This window comes from Schistocerca cancellata, chromosome 8 (genome assembly GCF_023864275.1).
Source record: "Schistocerca cancellata isolate TAMUIC-IGC-003103 chromosome 8, iqSchCanc2.1, whole genome shotgun sequence".
Classification (NCBI taxonomy): domain Eukaryota; kingdom Metazoa; phylum Arthropoda; class Insecta; order Orthoptera; family Acrididae; genus Schistocerca; species Schistocerca cancellata.
The window spans coordinates 491,239,050-491,259,795 of record NC_064633.1 but is presented as its reverse complement, the minus strand read 5'-3'; the positions used below and the strand labels follow the sequence as shown (position 1 = coordinate 491,259,795).

General features: G+C 43.1%; 1 protein-coding gene across 1 annotated transcript in view; it reads left to right on the top strand.

Moving 5' to 3' along the window:
- Nucleotides 1-20,382, top strand: part of LOC126094683 (V-type proton ATPase 16 kDa proteolipid subunit c-like) — a 39,902-nt gene extending 19,520 nt beyond the window's left edge. The window contains exons 2-3 of the mRNA XM_049909204.1: nucleotides 136-325; nucleotides 19,526-20,382. Coding sequence (XP_049765161.1) covers nucleotides 136-325; nucleotides 19,526-19,730 — 395 coding nt within the window. The 3' untranslated portion in view covers nucleotides 19,731-20,382. The remainder of the gene's footprint in view (nucleotides 1-135; nucleotides 326-19,525) is intronic.
- Nucleotides 20,383-20,746: the final 364 nt, after the last annotated feature.

Below are 20,746 nucleotides of genomic sequence, written 5' to 3'. Positions count from 1 at the left end.
GGTTGGGGGGGGGCGGGTGCTAACTAATGTCTAATTGCACTCAGGGATACAGACCTAAGAAGGGTTGGAGACCACTCTCATAATAGCACAGTGACTTTGTCAACTTGTCCACTGACAATCTGCTTTCCATTGCAGCGTTTGGGGCGGCCTATGGCACCGCCAAATCCGGCACGGGCATCGCTTCGATGGCAGTGATGCGGCCCGAGCTGATCATGAAGTCCATCATCCCCGTCGTCATGGCGGGTATCATCGCCATTTACGGGCTAGTCATAGCCATCCTCATTGCCGGGCAGATTACAGAGCCCACAACGTACTCGCTCTACAAGTAAGTCACGCACGTACTCCAAGGCACTACTTTACATTTATTTCTGGTTTCGTAGACTAGCGGCTATAGCTGAAAATGGTAAAGCTCTTCGCATTCATATACGGGATGTCCCAAACTTTTATGGTGTAACTTATACAAACTGAACTCAAACTCCACTGAGATTGTTCACAGATATTTTGTATTTTGGTAATAAGCGACCCGTGGTCTCTGATGGATCGCTACAGGGTAAAGCCACGCGGGGTAGCCGCGTGGTCTCGGCTGCTTTGTCACGGTTTGCGCGGCTCCCCCCGTCGGAGATTCGAGTTCTCTCTCGGGCATGGATGTGTGTGTTCCTTCCTCGTCCTTCTCTAATCCCATGGGACCGATGACCTCGCTGCTTGTTCCCCTCCCCTAAACCAACCAACCAACCTTAATCATACTACTCGAATCATTATTTATTACGAAGAAAATTGTTGTTGAGTTCAAGTAAAATAACAGACTTACCGCAGAAATCAATCAAACAGGCAATTTTTGTACTATACATTAACGGAAGACAATCGTAACACCAAATAATGATTAATGTATAATAATGAAATTTCGGGTATACATTTGTCTAGGTAACATATTTAAGTGATGAACATTGCAAGACCTCAGGTTAATGTATGTCAAAGATAAGCCACTGCAAATGTGAAATGCTGGTGCATTAATAACCGGTGTAACCGTCAGCATGTTGAATGCAAGCAGGCAAACGTGCATGCATTGCATTGTACAGGTGCCGGCTGTCAGTTTGTGGGATGGAGCTCCATGCCTGATGCACTTGGTCGGTCAACACAGAGGCGGTTAACGCTGCTTCTACATCTACATATATACTCCGCTAGCCACCAAGCGGTGTGTGGAGGAGGGCACAATTCGCGCCAGAGTCACATTTCCCCCCTCTGTTCCACTCGCGGATCGCGCGAGGGAAAAACGACTGTCTGAACGCCTCAGTACCAGCTCTAATTTCCCTTATCTTTGAATGGTGGTCATTGCGCGATTTGAAATTTGGTGGTAACAATATATGCTCTACATCCTCGGCGAAGACGGGATTTCGGAATTTAGTGAGCAGCCCCTTCCGTTTAGCGCGCCGTCTATCTGCAAGTGTGTCCGACTTCAAACTTTCTGAGATTTGTAACGCTCTCGCGATGGCTAAATGTACCAGTCACGAATCTTGCCGCTCTTCTTTGGACCTTCTCAATGTCTTGAGTCAGACCCAACTGGTAAGGGTTCCACACGAACAATACTCCAAGACTGGACGAACTAAAGTATTGTAAGCTATTTCCTTTGCTGAAGGACTGCATAGCTTCAGGATTCTACCAATAAACCGCAATCCAGAGTTCGCCTTACCCGTTACTTGTGTAATCTGATCATTCCATTTGAGATCATTTCGAATAGTCACATCCAGATACTAGACGGACGTTACCGCTTCCAAAGACTGATCATTTATTTTGTACTCTTACATTAATGGGGATTTTCGCTTTGTTATACGCAGTAGGTTACACTTACTAATATTGACAGATGACTGCCAGTCATTACACCACGCATTTATTTTCTGCAAATCCTCATTGATTTGTTCACAACTTCCGTGTGATACTACTTTCCTGTGGACTACAGCATCATCAGCAAACAGTCTAAGGCCGCTGTCAATACGATCAACCAGATCCTTTATGTAAATCGTAAAAAGCAGAGGACCTATTACGCTGCCCTGGGGCACACCTGAAGTTACGCCTGTTTCTGTTGAAGTCATCCCGTTCAGGACGACGTACTGCTCCCTGTCTGTTAGAAAACTTTCTATCCAACCGCATATGTCATCGGATAGACCGTTAGCGCGCACTTTTTGTAGCAAGCGAAAGTGCGGAACTGAGTCGAACGCCTTTCGAAAGTCGAGAAATATATCAACCTGGGAGCCGATATCTAGAGCTTGTTGTATATAACGCACAAAGAGGGCCTGCTGTGTCTCGCATGTCCGCTGTTTCCTAAAACCGTGCTGGTTTCTGCAGATGAGCTTCTCAGAGTCTAGAAAGCTCGGTACGGGCTTTTGTTGAGGTTTCGAGAACATACCTTTACCGAGGAGTCAAGCAGTATATTGCTCCCTCCTACGTATATCTCGCGAAGAGACCATGAGGATAAAATCAGAGAGATTAGAGCCCACACAGAGACATACCGACAATCCTTCTTTCCACGTACAATACGAGGCTGGAATAGAAGGGAGAACCGATAGGGGTACTCAAGGTACCCTCCGCCACGCACCGTCAGGTGGCTTGCGGAGTATGGATGTAGATGTAGATGTACATGTAGAAAGGTCGTTATTTCTGAACACAAAATATGTTCCATGATTCTACAAGAAATCGATGTCAGTGAAAGACGCTGGAGTTGTCGTCTGATGATATCCCACATGCGCTCGATTAGAGACAGATTTGGTGATCGAGCTGGCCAAGGCAACATGTCGACATTCTGCACAGTATGCTGCGTTACAAAAGCGGTATGTGAGCGAGCGTTATCCTGTTCGAAAACGCCCCCTGTAATGCTGTTCATGAGCGGCAGCACATTCGGTCGAATCACCACATTCACGTACAAATTTCTGGTCAGTGTGCATGGGATAACCACGAGAGTGGTCATGCTGTCATACGAGGTCGCAAGCCAGACCATAACTCCAGGTGTAGGTCCAACGTGTCCAGCATGCAGACAGGTTGGTTGCAGGCCATCAACTGGCCTCCTAACCAACACACAGCCATCACTGGCACCGAGAAAGAACCAACTTTCATCAGCAAACACAACAGGCTTACTCCCAACCCTCCAATGAACTGCCGCTTGACACCACTGAAGTCGCATAAGGCGGTAGTTTGGGATCAGAGGAATACACACTCAGAGCGTCTGGCTCGGAACTGTCCTCGAAGTAACCGCTTTGTTGTCACTAAGGTGCCAACTGCTGCTCAAATTGCTGCTGCAGATGCAGTACGATGAGCCAGAGACTCATTATGTAGTGCCACGTGGCCGTCCAGAGCCATGTCTTCTTGCGACAGTATATTCTCGTCATCACTGCTGCCAGAGAGGATGTACAATGCTTACATTCCCACAAATTCCCCATCAAGTCTTTCTGCAATATCTCAGAAGGAACATCCAGCTTCTCGTAGCCCTCTTACACGACCTCGTTCAAACTCAGTGAGGTGTTGATAATGGCTCTTTGTCGTCTTAAAGGCATTCTTGACTAACATTAACCTACCGCGTCTAGTCTCAAAGGTAATGAACACTCACGACCGTTACAGCGTGTATTTAAGGCAAACCTAATTTACATCCTCATAATGGCCCTACTAGCGCCAGTTTTATGTGATAGGCGCGAAACGTGAACAGACGTCATCTTTCAGATGTACAAACACGCCTAACAACTTTAGAATGTGATACACTACTAGTTCTTCATGCTGTGATTTTTTTTCCGTCAGTGTATTTAAATTTAACGGAAAATAACGGCTATTGTCTTCAGAAGATTAAGAACCGACAAAAGACCTGATTTAATAAACCGGGTTGTTGTTGTTGTTGTTGTCGTCTTCAGTCCAGAGACTGGTGATGCAACTCTCCGTGCAACTCTATCCTGTGCAAGCTTCTTCATCTCCCAGTACCTACTGCAACCTAAATCCTTCTGAATCTGCTTAGTGTATTCATCTCTTGGTCTCCCTCTACGATTTTTACCCTCCACGCTGCCCTCCAATACTAAATTGGTGATCCCTTGATGCCTCAACACATGTCCTACCAACCGATCCCTTATTCTAGTCACGTTTTGCCACAAACTTCTCTTCTCCCCAATCCTATTCAATACATCCTCATTACTTGTGCCATCTACCCATCTAATCATCAGCATTCTTCTGTAACACCACATTTCAAAAGCTTCTATTCTCTTCTTGTCCAAACTATTTATCGGCCATGTTTCACTTCCATACATGACTACACTCCATACAAATACTTTCAGAAATGACTTCCTGACACTTAAATCTATACTCGATGTTAACAAATTTCTCTTCTTCAGAAACGCTTTCCTTGCCATTCCCAGTCTACATTTTATATCCTCTCGACTTCGACCATCATCAGTTATTTTGCTCCCCAAATAGCAAAATTCCATTACTACTTTAAGTGTCTCATTTCCTAATCTAATACCCTCAACATCACCCGATTTAATTCGACTACATTCCATTATCTTCGTTTTGCTTTTGTTGATGTTCATCTTATACCCTCCTTTCAAGATACTATCCATTCCATTCAACTGCTCTTCCACGTCCTTTGCTGTCTCTGACAGAATTACAATGTCATCGGCGAACCTCAAAGTTTTTATTTCTTCTCCATGGATTTTAGTACCTACTCCGAATTTTTCTTTTGTTTCCTTCGCTGCTTGCTCAATATACAGATTGAATAACATTGGGGAGAGATTACAACCCTGTCTCACTCCCTTCCCAACCACTGCTTCCCTTTCATGTCCCTCGACTCTTATAACTGCCATCTGGATTCTGTACAAATTGTAAATAGCCTTTCGCTCCCTGTATTTTACCCCTGCCACCTTCAGAATTTGAAAGAGCGTATTCCAGTCAACATTGTCAAAAGCTTTCTCTAAGTCTACAAATGCTAGAAACGTAGGTTTGCCTTTCCTTAATCTAGCTTCTAAGATAAGTCGTAGGATCAGTATTGCCTCACGTGTCCCAACATTTCTACGGAATCCAAACTGATCTTCCCCGAGGTCGGCTTCTACTAGTTTTCCCATTCGTCTGTAAAGAATCTGCGTTAGTATTTTGCAGCCATGACTTATTAAACTGATAGTTCGGTAATTTTCACATTTGTCAACACCTGCTTTCTTTGGGATTGGAATTATTATATTCTTCTTGAAGTCTGAGGGTATTTCGCCTGTCTCATATATCTTGCTCAACAGATGGTAGAGTTTCGTCAGGACTGGCTCTCCCAAGGCTGTCAGTAGTTCAAATGGAATGTTGTCTACTCCCGGGGCCTTGCTTCGACTCAGGTCTTTCAGTGCTCTGTCAAACTCTTCACGCAGTATTATATCTCCCATTTCATCTTCATCTACATCCTCTTCCATTTCCATAATATTGTCCTCAAGTATATCGCCCTTGTATAGACCCTCTATATACTCCTTCCACCTTTCTGCTTTCCCTTCTTTCCTTAGAACTCGGTTTCCATCTCAGTTTTTTATATTCATACAAGTGGTTCTCTTTTCTCTGAAGGTCTCTTTAATTTTCCTGTAGGTTGTATCTATCTTACCCCTAGTGAGATAAGCCTCTACATCCTTACATTTGTCCTCTAGCCATGCCTGCTTAGCCATTTTGCTCTTCCTGCCGATCTCATTTTTGAGACGTTTGTATTCCTTTTTGCCTGCTTCATTTACTGCATTTTTATATTTCTCCTTTCGTCAATTAAATTCAGTATTTCTTCTGTCACCCAAAGATTTCTACTAGCCCTCGTCTTTTTTCCTACTTGATTCTCTGCTGCCTTCACTACTTCATCCCTCAAAGCTACCCAATCTTCTTCTACTGTATTTCTTTCCCCCATTCCTGTCAATTGTTCTCTTATGCTCTCCCTGAAACTCTGTACAACCTCTGGTTTAGTCAGTTTATCCAGGTCCCATCTCCTTAAATTCCCACCTTTTTGTAGTTTCTTCAGTTTTAATCTACAGGTCATAACCAATAGATTGTGGTCCGAATCCACATTTGCCCCTGGAAATGTCTTACAATTTAAAACCTGGTTCCTAAATCTCTATCTTACCATTATATAATCTATCTGAAACCTCCCAGTATCTCCAGGCTTCTTCCATATATACAACCTTCTTTCATGATTCTTGAACCAAGTGTTAGCTATGATTAAGTTGTGCTCTGTGCAAAATTCTGCCAGGCTAGGTAGGTATTACAATTACGAACAACTTAAATTGGAAAGAATACATAGAAAGTGTTGTGGGGAAGCTAACCAAAGGCTGCGTTTTATTGGCAGCACACTTAGAAAATGTAACAGACCTACTAAGGAGACTTCCTACACTACGCTTGTCCGTCCTCTTTTAGAATACTGCTGCCCGGTGTGGGATCCTTACCAGATAGGACTGACTGAGTACATCGAAAAAGTTCCAAGAAAGGCAGCACGTTTTGTATTATCGCGAAATGTGGGAGAGAGTATCACAGAAATGATACAGGATTTGGGATGGACATCATTAAAATAAAGACGTTTTTCGTTGCTACGGAATCTTCTCACGAAATTCCAATCACCAACTTTCTCCTCCGAATGCGAAAATATTTTGTTGACACTGACCTACATAGGGAGGAACGATCACCACCATAAAATAAGAGAAATCAGAGCTCGTACGAAAAGATATAGGTGTTCATTCTTTCCGCGCGCTATACGAGATTGGAACAATAGAGAATTGTGAAGGTGGTTCGATGAACCCTCTGGCAGGCACTTAAATGTGATTTGCAGAGTGTCCATGTAGATGTATAAATTATCTTTCAGATGTACAAATACGCCTACCAACTTTAGTTTATGATGCACTACTCGTTCTTAATGCTGTGATTTTTTCCGTCAGTGTATTTAAATTTAATGGAAAATAACGGCTATTGTCTTCAGAAGATTAAGAAAGGACAAAAGTCCTGATTTAATAAATCGGGTTAATGAAATCTAAATGGAAACACTTTCTTTATGTTAGGGTTTTAAAGAATCAATTTGTGAGAGATAGCAGAATGAAGTTTCTCTGTAACGACACACCTCGAGGACTTATTTCTTGGAAAGTACTGCGTAGTCTCTTTCGTAGACCTCTGTTGCGCAACTGATAACAGGCATACATTTCTTATCACACCAGACCATCGTCACTAGTCGGGCTGATGCGAAATGTGGCGTTAACCGCTCCGTTCGATACAGAGCAATTAGTCGCACCGAGCGACATGACGCACGCCTTTCTTGTATCCGACAGTGATTCGGATCGCCTGCCAAGCAGCTGCATCGGTATGGGGTGCAAGATACAGCTCCTCACAGCTTACCTCACGGCTCAAGACGAGAGTACATTGGCCGCGCTGTATGCTGGAATTCTCCGCTTTTAATACGCGCGTCCAGCCACGTACTTGAAGCCTTCACACTGTACCATTTGATACAGTGCGCGACTACTCCTTGTCTTACGGTTTTGTATCTGTCGGTATTCACTCTAGACACTATGACCATGCGTAGGAAGTTAAAAAGAATCGAGTAGAATGGCCGAGCAGCTCTTCATGATCCGCACATTGCGTAGTAGATCCTTGAGGTCATGTACAGAGTGACGTCACTGGACAGTGAATGGCTGGAATCTCTCTGTGGCAAGCCGAAGGAAGGATTTGAGTTGGGTGAGTGCCTGGAGGAAGTTACCTGCCATCGTGTGTAGTGCCAAAAGTCAAGTACAGAGAAGGTGGTGTTACGATGGGGAGCTGTCTTTTATGGTTATAGTGTGATCCTCCTTTTACGCCTAAGAAAACTTTAAATGCGAAGGATGCGAACATATTACGCCATTGTGTACTGAGCGCAATGGAGGAACAGTTCGGGGACTATGACTGTTCGTATCTGTTTGACTATGCATCCCGTCATAAAACAACGTGTGTGAGGCAACGGTTTGTCCACAATAACATTCTCGAAATGGACTGGCCTCCTTGGAGTCTCTATCTAGACCCAATGGAACGCCTCTGGGATGAATTAGAACGTTGACGTCGCTCCATCCCGCAGCATCCAGCTTCACTACCTTCTCTAGTTCCGACTCTTGAGGAAGCGTGGGCTGTCTTTCCCCACAGACATTCAGACATCACATTCAGTGTCCCCAGCAGAGTTCAGACCGCCATAAAGATGAAGGGTGGACACGTCACATTAAAATCCAATAGTAGGTGTCCGAATACTTTTCATCAGGTAGTTCTGGCGATGGAACAGTATGATACCAATACGTGGACCATCCTCCAGTGCACGATCTTAGTGTTTTATCAAAACTGATTCGATCTAACCACTTTAACATACAAGACTTACACGTCATGTTTTCAAGGACCTATGCCCCTCCCCTCCTCGTTCTTCCTAAGAGCAGCAAACTACTACTATCTTAAAAGTGCTCTTCCTTTTTCGACAGGGATTTAAATTTGCTTCTTATTTTGTGACTTCTCCTTTCTTATAATGCAGTCGGATAGTTTCTGCTCCAATTTTATTGTTCAGTAGCTTGTCTGTATTGCAGCCGAGGCTACTGATGTACAAATTTATTTTCTGTCTGGTGAAGAAAGAATTGTTTACCATTACTTAACGCGCAAGAGCAGTAGAGCTGGTAGCCTGCTGTTCCTAATCAGCAGACTGGTCATAAATCTGAGAAATTATATCTCAGAGCTGTCCACAGTGTCTCAAAGAGTCTGAGATTGGTGAACATAAAGACGGTGGTCCCTCTGATGATACTGGAGAGGGGTGTGTCCTAAACTCCGAGGGTCGTTCGATAAGTAATGAACCAATTTTTTCTCAGAACATATCTATTGTGAAGAGGCAGAATTTGGTGACAATATACATCAACATGCCTTGTCCATGTCCTATTTTTCTACGTAGTCTTCATCACGTTCTATGGACGTACGCCAACGTTGTGGAAGAGCACGTATTCCCTGCTGGTAAAAGCTCTTGTCTTGTAGGCGTAGCCATGTTTTCACTGCATGACTGACACTCTCGTCATCTTCAAAGTGTGTAGAGCCAGTTGTCGAGCATCCACACGATTCAGCATGTCTGGAGCAGTGGCTGTGACAGGACGGCCCGAGCGTGGTTGACCATGGAGCTCTTTTTCTGCATTTCCTGAGGCTATAACTTTCTTTACCCATCGCCCAACTGTACTCCTATCAGCTGCAGCATCGCCGTACATGTCCGAAGCTCGGGGTCTAGTGGCTAGTGTTGCTGCCTGTGGATCACAGGGTCCCGGGTTCGATTCCCAGCTGGGTTGGGGATTTTCTTTACTCGGGGACTGGGTGTTTGTGTTGTCCTCATCATTTCATTATCATCATCATCATAATTCGTGTCAGCGGCTAGACTGGACTGAGTAAAAAATTGGACTGTGAAAAAATTAGGACACTGTACGGGCGCTGAGGACCGCGCAGTTGAGCGCCTCACAAACCAAACATCATCGCCATACACTGCACATAAACGTTTATGGATGTTCACCACAGTATCTTTTTCTGCACACAAGAATTCAATAACAGCACTCTGCTTGTAACGTGAATCGTATGTAGACGCCATTTTCACGCTGTACTACGTCTCTGCCATCTGTCAGAACGTTTCGAAACTTCACCGGCGCACATAACAAACGTCAAATGTGAAGCACCAACAAGAATGTTTGTGTGTGTATAGTAATGGCTTTTTTAAAAGAATGTGGGACATTACTTGTAGAATGACCTTCGTACTACGCAACTTGGCATTTTCCATACGTACAAAGTATGCCAAACTTTGAAGGTAAGAAATATGTGTATGGCTGGGGATTTTAAGTTGAGGGCCGAAGGTAAGAAGCCAATGCTCGTAAATGAATATTAACTTTTTAATCGAAAAAATACTCTATACAGCAATAACTTAAGCTCATAGGAACTGTTCAGAGTTACGATCGCCAGTCTCACTCCAAACATTAAATAGTCCACTCACATCGTTGAACACCGGTTTCGAAAAGAAGCATCTTGTCGTCTACAACGCCATTTATCACAGGGGCTGCTTTTGATTAATCTTCTCGTACGGCCAGCGTCATGTTATATTCTACTGTGCAAACAAATCGTTGACGAGAACCTTGACCAGCATTCGGTAACTTGAAGTTTCTAGCTACAGCGGTAATTTTCTTCTAATGTGTATTCGATCCAGTTTACAGGCACTGTATCCTTCCGCACCATGCATGAAATTCATGTATGTGAGTTAATTAGTTAGTTACATGTTCCACAGATCATTTGAACGATTCTTTTGGTGAAATGATGCGGAAGAAGTCAGTTTACGCGTTATGTATGCATGATTAGTGTTAATATCGGGCCGGCCGCAGTAACCGAGCGGTTCTAGGCGCTTCAGTCCGGAACCGCGCTGCTGCTACGGTCGCAGGTTCGAATTCTGCCTCGGGCATGGACGTGTGTGATGTCCTTAGGTTAAGTGTAAGTAGTTCTAAGTCCAGGGGACTGGTAACCTGAGATGTTAAGTCCCATAGTGCTTAGAGCCATTTTCTTAACATTAATAAACACATAATTTTTTTAGCCCGATTCACGCAACTACACTTAGAAACATTTTTTTTTTTAATTTTCTTTCCTAACTGTCAGACTTTTATGTTATTGGGCAAAATATGACCAAATATATTTTTTGCTGCATATTGAACTCCTTTCTCGGCCAGTGGCAGCTTTAATAACGGGTAATAAATGGCATCCTCCCTCCTTAAGTGTTGTAGGTATCGGTCTCACTTTTCTTCTCAACTTGTAGTGGATTATTTATGATGAATTTCATTAACGTATGTATGTACTGTGACGATACAATTAAAATGCGTAGCTCCTTGAGGATGTACCTACATGACGTCCGTGGGTTTACACCACATATTATTCTTACTGCTCGCTTTTGTGGAACCTTTACTTACTTTTTAAGTGATGAGTTACCACAGAAAATTATTCCATAAGACATTATTCAGCAGAAATATCGAAAATGCGTCAGGAGGTTAATTGGTTTGTTTCCAAGACTGGTAATTATATGAAGAGCAAAAGAAGCGAACTTAATTGTTTGGGAAGCTCAGAAATAAGCTTCTAAGTTTTTGTATCGAGTACTGCTCCATCTTCTACAGACAGTCTTGAACTGTAAACAGTGACAAACTCCACTGTGGTCGCGTTACAGGCAACTGTATATTATACTGTCTTGCTCCGGTACAGAAGTCATTTTGTCAGCTTGTTCTTAGTAGCTGAAGCAGACGGCAGTGATTAGAATGGCTGTGAAATTGTTTCCCTCATAACTATATCTACATCTACATACATACTCCGCAAGCCACCATACGGCGTATTAATTACATTTCCTGTTCCACTCGCTAATGAAATGAGGAAAAAAGCACTAAATGCTTCCGTACGAGCTTTGACTTCTGTTATCTTGTCTTCGCCGTCCTTACTCGAGACATACGTTGGTGGCAATAGAATCGTTCTGCACTCAGTCGCAAACGCTGGTCCTCTAAATTTTCTTCGCTGTGGTTCTCGAAAGACCGTCGTCTTCCCTCCAGGTATTCCCATTTGAATTCACGGAACCTTTCAGTAACACTCCCGTGCTCATCGAACCTACCGATAACAAATCTAATAGCACACCTTGAATTACTTCGGTGTATTGTTTTAATTCGACCTGTTAGGGATCCCAGCCACTCTATCAGCTCTCAAGAATGGATCGTACATGTTCTATACGGAGTCTTCTTTATAGATGAATTACACATTCTTAGAATTCTCTCAATAAGCCAAAGTCGCTTTATTCATCTTTCCTACTGCGGACCTTACGCGCTCATATCGCTTTGCAGAGATACACCTAGATATTTATGAAATGATAATTAAATCGGCACCCTAGCTGCAAACAGGCGTTATATACATCGTTGGGGACATGTTGAAAATGTGTGCTCCGACCAGAACTCGAACCCGGGATCTCCTGCTTACATGGCAGACGCTCTATCCATCTGAGCCACCGAGGGCACAGAGGATAGTGCGCCTGCAGGGACTTATCCCCTGCACGCTCCCCGTGAGATCTACATTCCCAACACGTCCACACCACTACATTCGTAATGCGCCTAGTAGATGTTTGCCCGTCACAGTCATTATTCGTGGCAGTTTTATCTACCGAGTCCCGTACGAGTTGGGGCATAGCGTGTGTGTTCGCACAAGGTCGATGGCCGGGTAGCCATATTTTAACTATATGAAGGTAGTATCTGTTCCCGAAAGCAGGAGATCCCGGGTTCGAGTCCCGGTCGGGGCACACATTTTCAACATGTTCCCAGTGATGTATATCAACGCCTGTTTGCAGCTAGGGTGTCGATTTAATTATTATTTCATTCTAGAGATGCCGCACTCTCATCAATGGTATCTGTTCTTTCGGGAACAGATAATACCTTCATATACACCTACATATTTAGTGGAAATGACTGTTGAAGCAGCCCACCGCTAATGGTAACGGCCTTTGCTAAATGATGTTCCGTATTGTCTTTCTTCGGATCGAGAAGTGGAAGGACGAAGATAGAGAGAAAACACTTAAGTCGCAAGCTTTGTTTCGTCACATTCTGAAGCGCTATATTTCACTATAGGTGGCAAATATTGCTTCGCTTACCTTGCGTAGCAACAGGAGCGCCTGTTGTTTCTTACCGATTCCTGGATGTTGCCAATTCTACGGACATTTATCTTAGAAAATCAGAAACTCCAATTAGGCCGTCTTGAAATCACTGTAATCTTAAGAGGAATGAAATACAGTCATCTACGGGTAAGATAAACTGATACCGCAAGTGTGAGGGAGGGTATGGCGAAAAACTTAAAGGCCTATTAGTTCGTGAACGTACTTTTTTCTCTGGGCAGGAGTACAACGTAAACAGAACTTCCAGCACTACGTTAAAATATGGCTGCAAAAAAGAAAAATAAATGACTTATAATCAGAATAATAATGACTTAACGAACACTAAGTGAATCTGCAAATTATTGCTATACTTCAGCACTGACTATAATATCAGTGTACTTATATCCTTCAAAATTGTGTGAACACGCCGTGAAGTATTTTAATTATGGAACGATAGCAAATTCGCTGCAAAATAAAGGAAAAAGCCGACACCGATGAATGTAGAAACTTACAGGTTCAAAACAGAACAAAATGATTCAAATGGCTCTGCGCACTATGGGACTTAACATCTGAGGTGATCAGTCCCCTAGAACTTAGAACTACTTAAACCTATATAACCTAAGGACACAACACACATCCATCCCCGAGGCAGGATTCGAACCTGCGACCTTGGCAGTCACGCGGTTCCGGACTGAAGCGCCTAGAACCGCTCGGTCACAGCGGCAGGCCAAAACAGAACAGAAATGAAAAAACCAATAAATGAGGAGCGCAATGACTCACGATTTAAAGCATCAAATCAGTATGAGCTTACCAATAAATCGTAAAAACAATGTTTTACAATGCCTTCCTTTCTCTCAGAAAGAGAGATACACAACCCTTAACCTGTGTGAAGTGAAGTCTGTGTTTCGTTGGAATTTCTAACATTTGAAAAAAATGGAGTTGAGATTATACCCTTAATTCGCTATTGAGGTCACTATATATCGACTGAACAAGGATGTAGAAAGAAATAATCCATGAATTTCAGTCGGGGGCAATGGCAGTAATCGCCTTATGAGATACAGGAAAACCAGGAATCGAGCCTGACGGTAATTTGAACCGCGCGTTTCCCGGATTTGAGTTTAGTATATTAAAAGACACTCGCCTCTAAAATTTTATATATGATAAAAAATTCGAACGGAGTCATAATCTTCAGAGTCATGTTGACAATTTAAGATTTTCGATAATTACCACGGGTATCGATGTGCCAGGTGCAGACTGTAACTGTGGCAGCCGAGATAAGTGTGAAGAACGATTATCTGTGTTGTCCACAGAGCTTTGTTTATCGCACGAGATAAAGGGTGTAACGTCCAAGAGCTTATTATCTGCGAGAACATTACGAGACATCTTGCGGCGTAGAAACCGTTGAACAAATTCCTTCGCACAAACTTTGAAAGCAAACTCTACCGACGACCTGATGATGTTTGAGGATGTTGTCTAAAAGATTCAGATTCTATAGTGGTACTGCTTATTTAAGTGTAACATGATGATTGTTTACATATTTTGCATTGTTTTGACAGTTATACAGCCATGCCACATATTACACGATTAGTATTCTTTACAGCATAACATATTTACCAAACCCATTGAGCCATACAATGTCGTATCTTCACACAATGCAACAAGGAAATTCGATAGTGGTTTGAATGACCCGACATCGACGACAGATAGGAGGGTTGTGTTGCTGTGAGGTCCTCTGTATCCCAACGTTAGCAACTGACGACGTGGGATGTCCGCTGTTCTGCTGCGTGCTTCTACCGCTAACAGGTGACTACAGTGAGGTTCAGGTTAATGTCATCTAGTTATCCGCAGTCACAAATTGGCAAGTCCACTCTCCTGTTTCGGTGCAGATAATGTTTAAAGCGTCCATGATTGAAATTCTTCCAATCCATATGTGGCATACAGCAAACCAGTGCTTAACAGTATTGGTAAAAAACAGTCTTGGCTACAATTTTACTTTTTTTTAACTATGCGTTTCGCCTTTTTTAGGCATCTTCAGGTTATCTTATTTTGGTATTTCTTAGAAAAATCCTTTAGTCAGTGTACCTTGGCTACATCGTAGAATACATCAGGCCAACATCGCCTTCGTTAAACTCAGTAAAAACTTTTCTAGATGGACGCGAGTGATCGCATGAGGTAGTAAGCTTACTACCTGAGCCCCCATCTTATTCTGTTACTCGCTCTATGAACGGGAACGCGTTATGCAGATCTTGGTCTCACTCGCGTCCATCTAGAAAAGTTTTTACTGAGTTTAACGAAGGCGGTGTTGGCCTGATATATTCGACGATGCCCTTTGGCTACACTGACTAAAGGATTCTTCTAGGAAATACCAAACTAAGATAACCTGAAGATGCCTAAAAAAGGCAAAACGCGTAGTTAAAAAATAAAAAAGTAAAATTGCAACCAAGACTGTTTCTAAACAATACCGTCCATTATTGAATTTTAAGCGTGCAAAGTTTTCATAACTGTTCGTTTTGTATACCAGCGGTGTATGTGCGTTTACTTCATTATTACGATGTTCTCCTGCAATTTGAACCGCGCGTTTCCCGATCTATTTCATTCACTTCCGGCTGCTTGTTAAGGCGTCCTTGAACTGAAGAACGAAATGCGAATATGGGCTGTTACGGTGTTCCTGACTGCCCGTGGTAATCATTTCTTTCGGTAAATTTCAAGCAATTGCATTTCCGTAAAGGCCGCAATGATCTTTTATGCATACATAAATAACTTCGGTGTTCCTGTTCTGTAGGTACACCATACGCTGAATTTTGTTATACACCGGGGGGGGGGGGGGGGTCTTATGGCATTGTCTGACGTGATGTTTCAGTACTTGCAGTGTTACCTAGAATCCGAAAGTATTCATCAAAGTGTTGAGAAACGCACTTTAGTGCTGTAAATTCTGCTGTCATCAGCATTTCAGGGATCAATTTTAATCGTTCCATGTCTCCCTAGACAGAGTACCAGTAGCGCGTTTTGATCCATCCGTGTACATTAATCGATAGGAAGCTGGTAAGAATTTCGTAAGTTTCTCGTTCATTTTTCTTATAGGTATGAACTTGGTCAGTTTTCACGCATGAGCCACATACAGACCATGATACCAATTACGATGTGCATTTCTATTTGTTGTAGTTCCATATTCTTTACAATTTTAGATTAGAGTTATTTGAAGGAGCCAGTTGTTGAAATATGTGACTATACAGAACAAATTTGGTAATTTTCATTGCAAATTTCCATATTCTGTGAGTAATTTGGTGGATTTGTATCTTTTCTTACACAATAGTTAAAATGAATTTTTGTATTGATGCATAATTTTCTATACTCAGGCAACTGATAACGAGCAAGAGGGTCGAAACCGGTTGTGCTCCAATGAACTAAAGGAGTGTCATATGTACAGCCTATAGCGCTTTCCCAGAATGTCTTGAATTAAATTCGTTAAGGTTCTTAGCGACTGGTAATATCACATTCATTAATGCATTTAGTGACTGCTATCACAAAGTGTTTACAAAGAAGATTATTAGATATAAAAAGTACAAACTACCTCACAACTCATTATTTTCTGGTCTAATAAAAAGAAGGAGACTATTTAGTTAACATTCAGGCATATGAAACTCAGGTGTCTTCGTGATTGTTTTATTAAATATTCTTCTTCTTGAGCTTCTAGATATCCGTTCCCGAAGAGAGGCCTCTGCGAAAGATTTCTCAGTCGACCTTTGCTGGGCGGTGCTGGATGTCGTCTCTTCACCTCGCCAGACCATGTCCGACACTTCTCTTTGATTCCCTCGGATGACACTGTATCAGTGGATTATTCCATTTGAAATTGTCCATAGCCACGTGCCCTGCCCAACCCACATGAGTCTCACCATTCGGTCGACAAAGTCATAGACCCCCCCCCCCCCCATTCTCCTCCTCCTTATCATTATCGATCCTGTCTCTCTGACTCCTTCCAAGCGTTGCTCTCTCTTTTGTCATTAGGCAGGCTTGCAGCGGATGTACGCTGCTTACTGTGTCATGGTTCCTAACCCATATGTTATTACTGCCAGAACGCATACGTCGTAAGCCTTGCCCTTTAAATTTATGGGGATAGTCGGTTGGCAAAGTACCCAATTTTCCCGAATGACATCTACCTGAGGTCAATTCGCCAGGTCATCTCTGCTATCTAGTTGTCTTTTGTAAGTTGGATCTTATGTCCCAGATAAATATGATCATTAACTACTTTCAAAGCATTGTTTTCAACGGAAACAATAATACTGAGCGGTGTCTTGACTTTGGCCTTTTGAAGGCTGATTAAGAAGCTTAGAGCTTGGGAAGCATATATCAGTTCTCGGGTGATTGTTGACAGTCAGTTTGTATCTCTTTTAAAGAGGATGGATGAGATATTTTCCATTTGTGTTGATACCGTTCCATCACCAGGTTAAACACTAAAACATCCTCTAGAGTCAAGGTGAATAATTTAGGTGATACTGTGTCTCCTTGCCTGACATCTCTGCCCACGGGAACCATTCTGATGATCCAGTCCTCCTTTATTTTCACATGTAGTGTGGCATTGTGTTGTATGTATCTCTATATCTCTGGTCAGTGTCATCTGTTCTCATCGCCATCATTATTGCCCAAGTTTGGGTAGTGTCGAACACATGTTGGCCGTCTATGAAGGCCTTTTGAAGTGGGACATTATACTCCGTACGTTTCTCTCTCTGTCTGCGCACCGCTGGGATCTAAAGAGTTGTACTGAAACCGTCTGTGAATCCCCCCTTTTGGACTGGCTAATAAATGTCAAATTTACGACTCAGGCTGTTAGTAATGATTTTTATTAACACCTTATGAAAGTCAGATAAACGACTGTATGTCTGTAATTGCCGACGTTCAACTTGTCACATTTTTTGAAGAATCACTCATGCATTTTTCCACCACTCTGGAATCTTGCCTTCTACATCTACATCTACATCCACACTCCGCAAGCCACCCGACGGTGTGTGGCGGATGGTACCTTGAGTATCTTTATCGGTTCTCCCTTCTATTCCAGTCTCGTATTGTTCGTGGAAAGAAGGATTGTCGGTATGCCTCTGTGTGGGCTCTAATCTCTCTGATTTTATCCTCATGGTCTCTTAGCGAGATATACGTAGGGAGGGGGGGGGGGGGAGGAGACTAATATACTGCTTGACTCCTCGGTGAAGGTATGTTCTCGAAACTTCAACAAAAGCCCGTACCGAGCTACTGAGCGTCTCTCTTGCAGAGTCTTCGACTAGAGTTTATCTATCATCTCCTCAACGCTTTCGCGATTACTAAATGATCCTGTAACGAAGCGCGCTGCTCTCCGCTGGATCTTCTCTGTCTCTTCTATCAAACCTATCTGGTACGGATCCCACACCGGTGAGAGTATTCAAGCAGTGGGCGAACAAGTGTACTGTAACCTACTTCCTTTCTTTTCGGGCTGTATTTCCTTAGGATTCTTCTAATGAATCTCAGTCTGGCATCTGCTTTACCGGCGATTTATTTTATGTGGTCATTCCATTTTAAATAACTCCTAATGCCTACTCCCGTATAATTTATGGAATCAACTGCTTCCAGTTGCTGACCTGCTATATTGTAGCTAAATGATAAAAGATCTTTCTTTCTATGTATTCGCAGCACATTACACTTTTCTACATTGAGATTCAATTGCAATTCCCTGCGCCATGCGTCAATTCGTTGCAGATCCTCCTGCATTTCAGTACAATTTTCCATTGTTACAACCTCTCGATATACTAGAGCATCGTCCGCAAAAAGCCTCAGTGAACTTCCAATGTTATCCACAAGGTCATTTATATACATCGTGAATAGCAACGGTCCAACGTCACTCCCCTGCGGCACACCTGAAATCATTCTTCCTCGAAACATTTATTTAATAGAATGAGGAGAGCCTCATCACGTCTCTTTCTCCTAATTTAAGCATCTCGCTCGTGATCTGGTCTCATCGTAGGCCTTATAACTTTTGAGTTGTTTCATCTTCAGTTCTTTAAAAAATAAAAGTGAACAAAAATAAAGTGTATTTTTTTTAAAAAAATCTCAATCAGGGTAAGTGTCTATGAAAAGTCTGAAGCTTCTGGCCAACGTACTTCCGATTTCCTCTCTCTCTCTCTCTGTCTGTGTGTTTATATCTCTCTCATCGCGTGTGCCTCTGCGTGTCTGTCTCCTTCCATGTCTCTCTCTCTCTCTCTCTCTCTCTCTCTCTCTCTGTGTGTGTGTGTGTGTGTGTGTGTGTGTGTGTGTGTCTTCCTCCCTTTCTCTCTCTCTCTCCATTTCTTTGTCACTCTCTCTCTCTCTCTGTGTTTGTCACTTTCTCCCTCACTATTCCTCTCTCTCTCATCCTCCCTCCTGCCCTCCCTCTTTCTCTTCCTCTCTCTCTCTCTCTCTCTCTCTCTCTCTCTCTCTCTGTGTTTATATCTCTCTCATCGCGTGTGCCTCTGCGTGTCTGTGTCCTTCCATGTCTCTCTCTCTCTCTCTCTCTCTCTCTCTCTCTCTCTCTGTGTGTGTGTGTATGTGTGTGTGTGTGTGTGTGTTCCTCCCTTTCTCTCTCTCTCTCTCTCTCCATTTCTTTGTCACTCTCTCTCTCTCTCTGTGGGTGTCACTTTCTCCCTCACTATTCCTCTCTCTCTCATCCTCCCTCCTGCCCTCCCTCTTTCTCTTCCTCTCTCTCTCTCTCTCTCTCTTTCTCTCTCTCTCTCCGTTTCGGTGTGTCCGTCTGCACATCTTTCTCAGCAGAAGACGCCTACATGATGCGGCCTACGAAGCACAGTAGAGCACTGGCGAGGCGGTAATCCTTTGTACGAGGCTGCTGTACGTGACGGGCGTGGGTGTGGGCTGTTGCAGGGGCTTCAAGCACCTGGGCGCCGGGCTGTCGGTGGGCTTCTGCGGGCTGGGCGCCGGCTTCGCCGTGGGCATCGTGGGCGACGCCGGGGTGCGCGGCACGGCGCAGCAGCCCAGGCTCTTCATCGGCATGGTGCTCATCCTCATCTTCGCCGAGGTGCTGGGGCTGTACGGCCTCATCGTCGGCATCTTCATGTACGCCGACTAGCGCCGTCGCCGCGGCGGCCGCTCACCTAGTCCACCCGGCAGGGCGCCCTCGCGGGCCACCGTGGCCCGCTAGAGTAGCCCCCTCAACAAAACATAGGTCTCTCAGGAAAACACCGGGACGTGCGTCTGAAAAGTTTTGCCTCCACCGAGATACAGTCACGGTGAAGTATTTTAACTGTAGACGAGAACCACCAGAAACGAAATGAGAGGAGGAAGACGCTGATACTGCATCTCGTATATAGCAATTGCAAAGGAGGCAAAGCTTTTCAGGGCACCAAATTTTAATATTTTATTTGTCTCTTATCTACTGCATGCAATCAGGACGTTCCACGGTTGGGAATGAAACATGCCGAGCATGTGTATCCAGATAACGTACAATTATGTTTTGTGACTACAATTATCTAAATACTTAAAATGAAAACACAAACTCTGACTGTTCATAAACAAACTACTGTAGAACTTTCACAGTTTATGCTTAGGCTTTTTAGTTCAATAATATGAATTACACTACTCGTTTAAATTATTTGTCGTCGAATTATTGTTCTGATATTTAATGTCTCACAAGCCGGAAATGGCACTCACCTCCGACGACGAGAAATATTGTAAATAATGTTGTACATAAGGAGAAACTATAAATAAAAATAATAAAATTATATTTTGCTCTTCTTTTTTTAACCTTTTTTCGGACAATTCTATGACCTTATAAGCTAATAGATTCGAAAGGGATCACTATATACGAGAATCCTCAAAACACATATTTTATGTATGTTATGAACATCTCGAAAGGTATTCCAGGAAAATATCATACCCTGCAGAGAAAAATAAAAACTATTTGAAAAATAATGAGATATCTTTAACAAATTTCAATCACGTTTGAACCGTGAAGGGCGATGTTATGCCTCAAGCCCCTGCCAAACGACAGGTGTGAAGATAAACAATCTACATGCACCGTACTTATTGGTGTTTTCTGGCTGCTTAGATGTATCTCATTCCAAGCTATCGTACGTAACTGAGTCA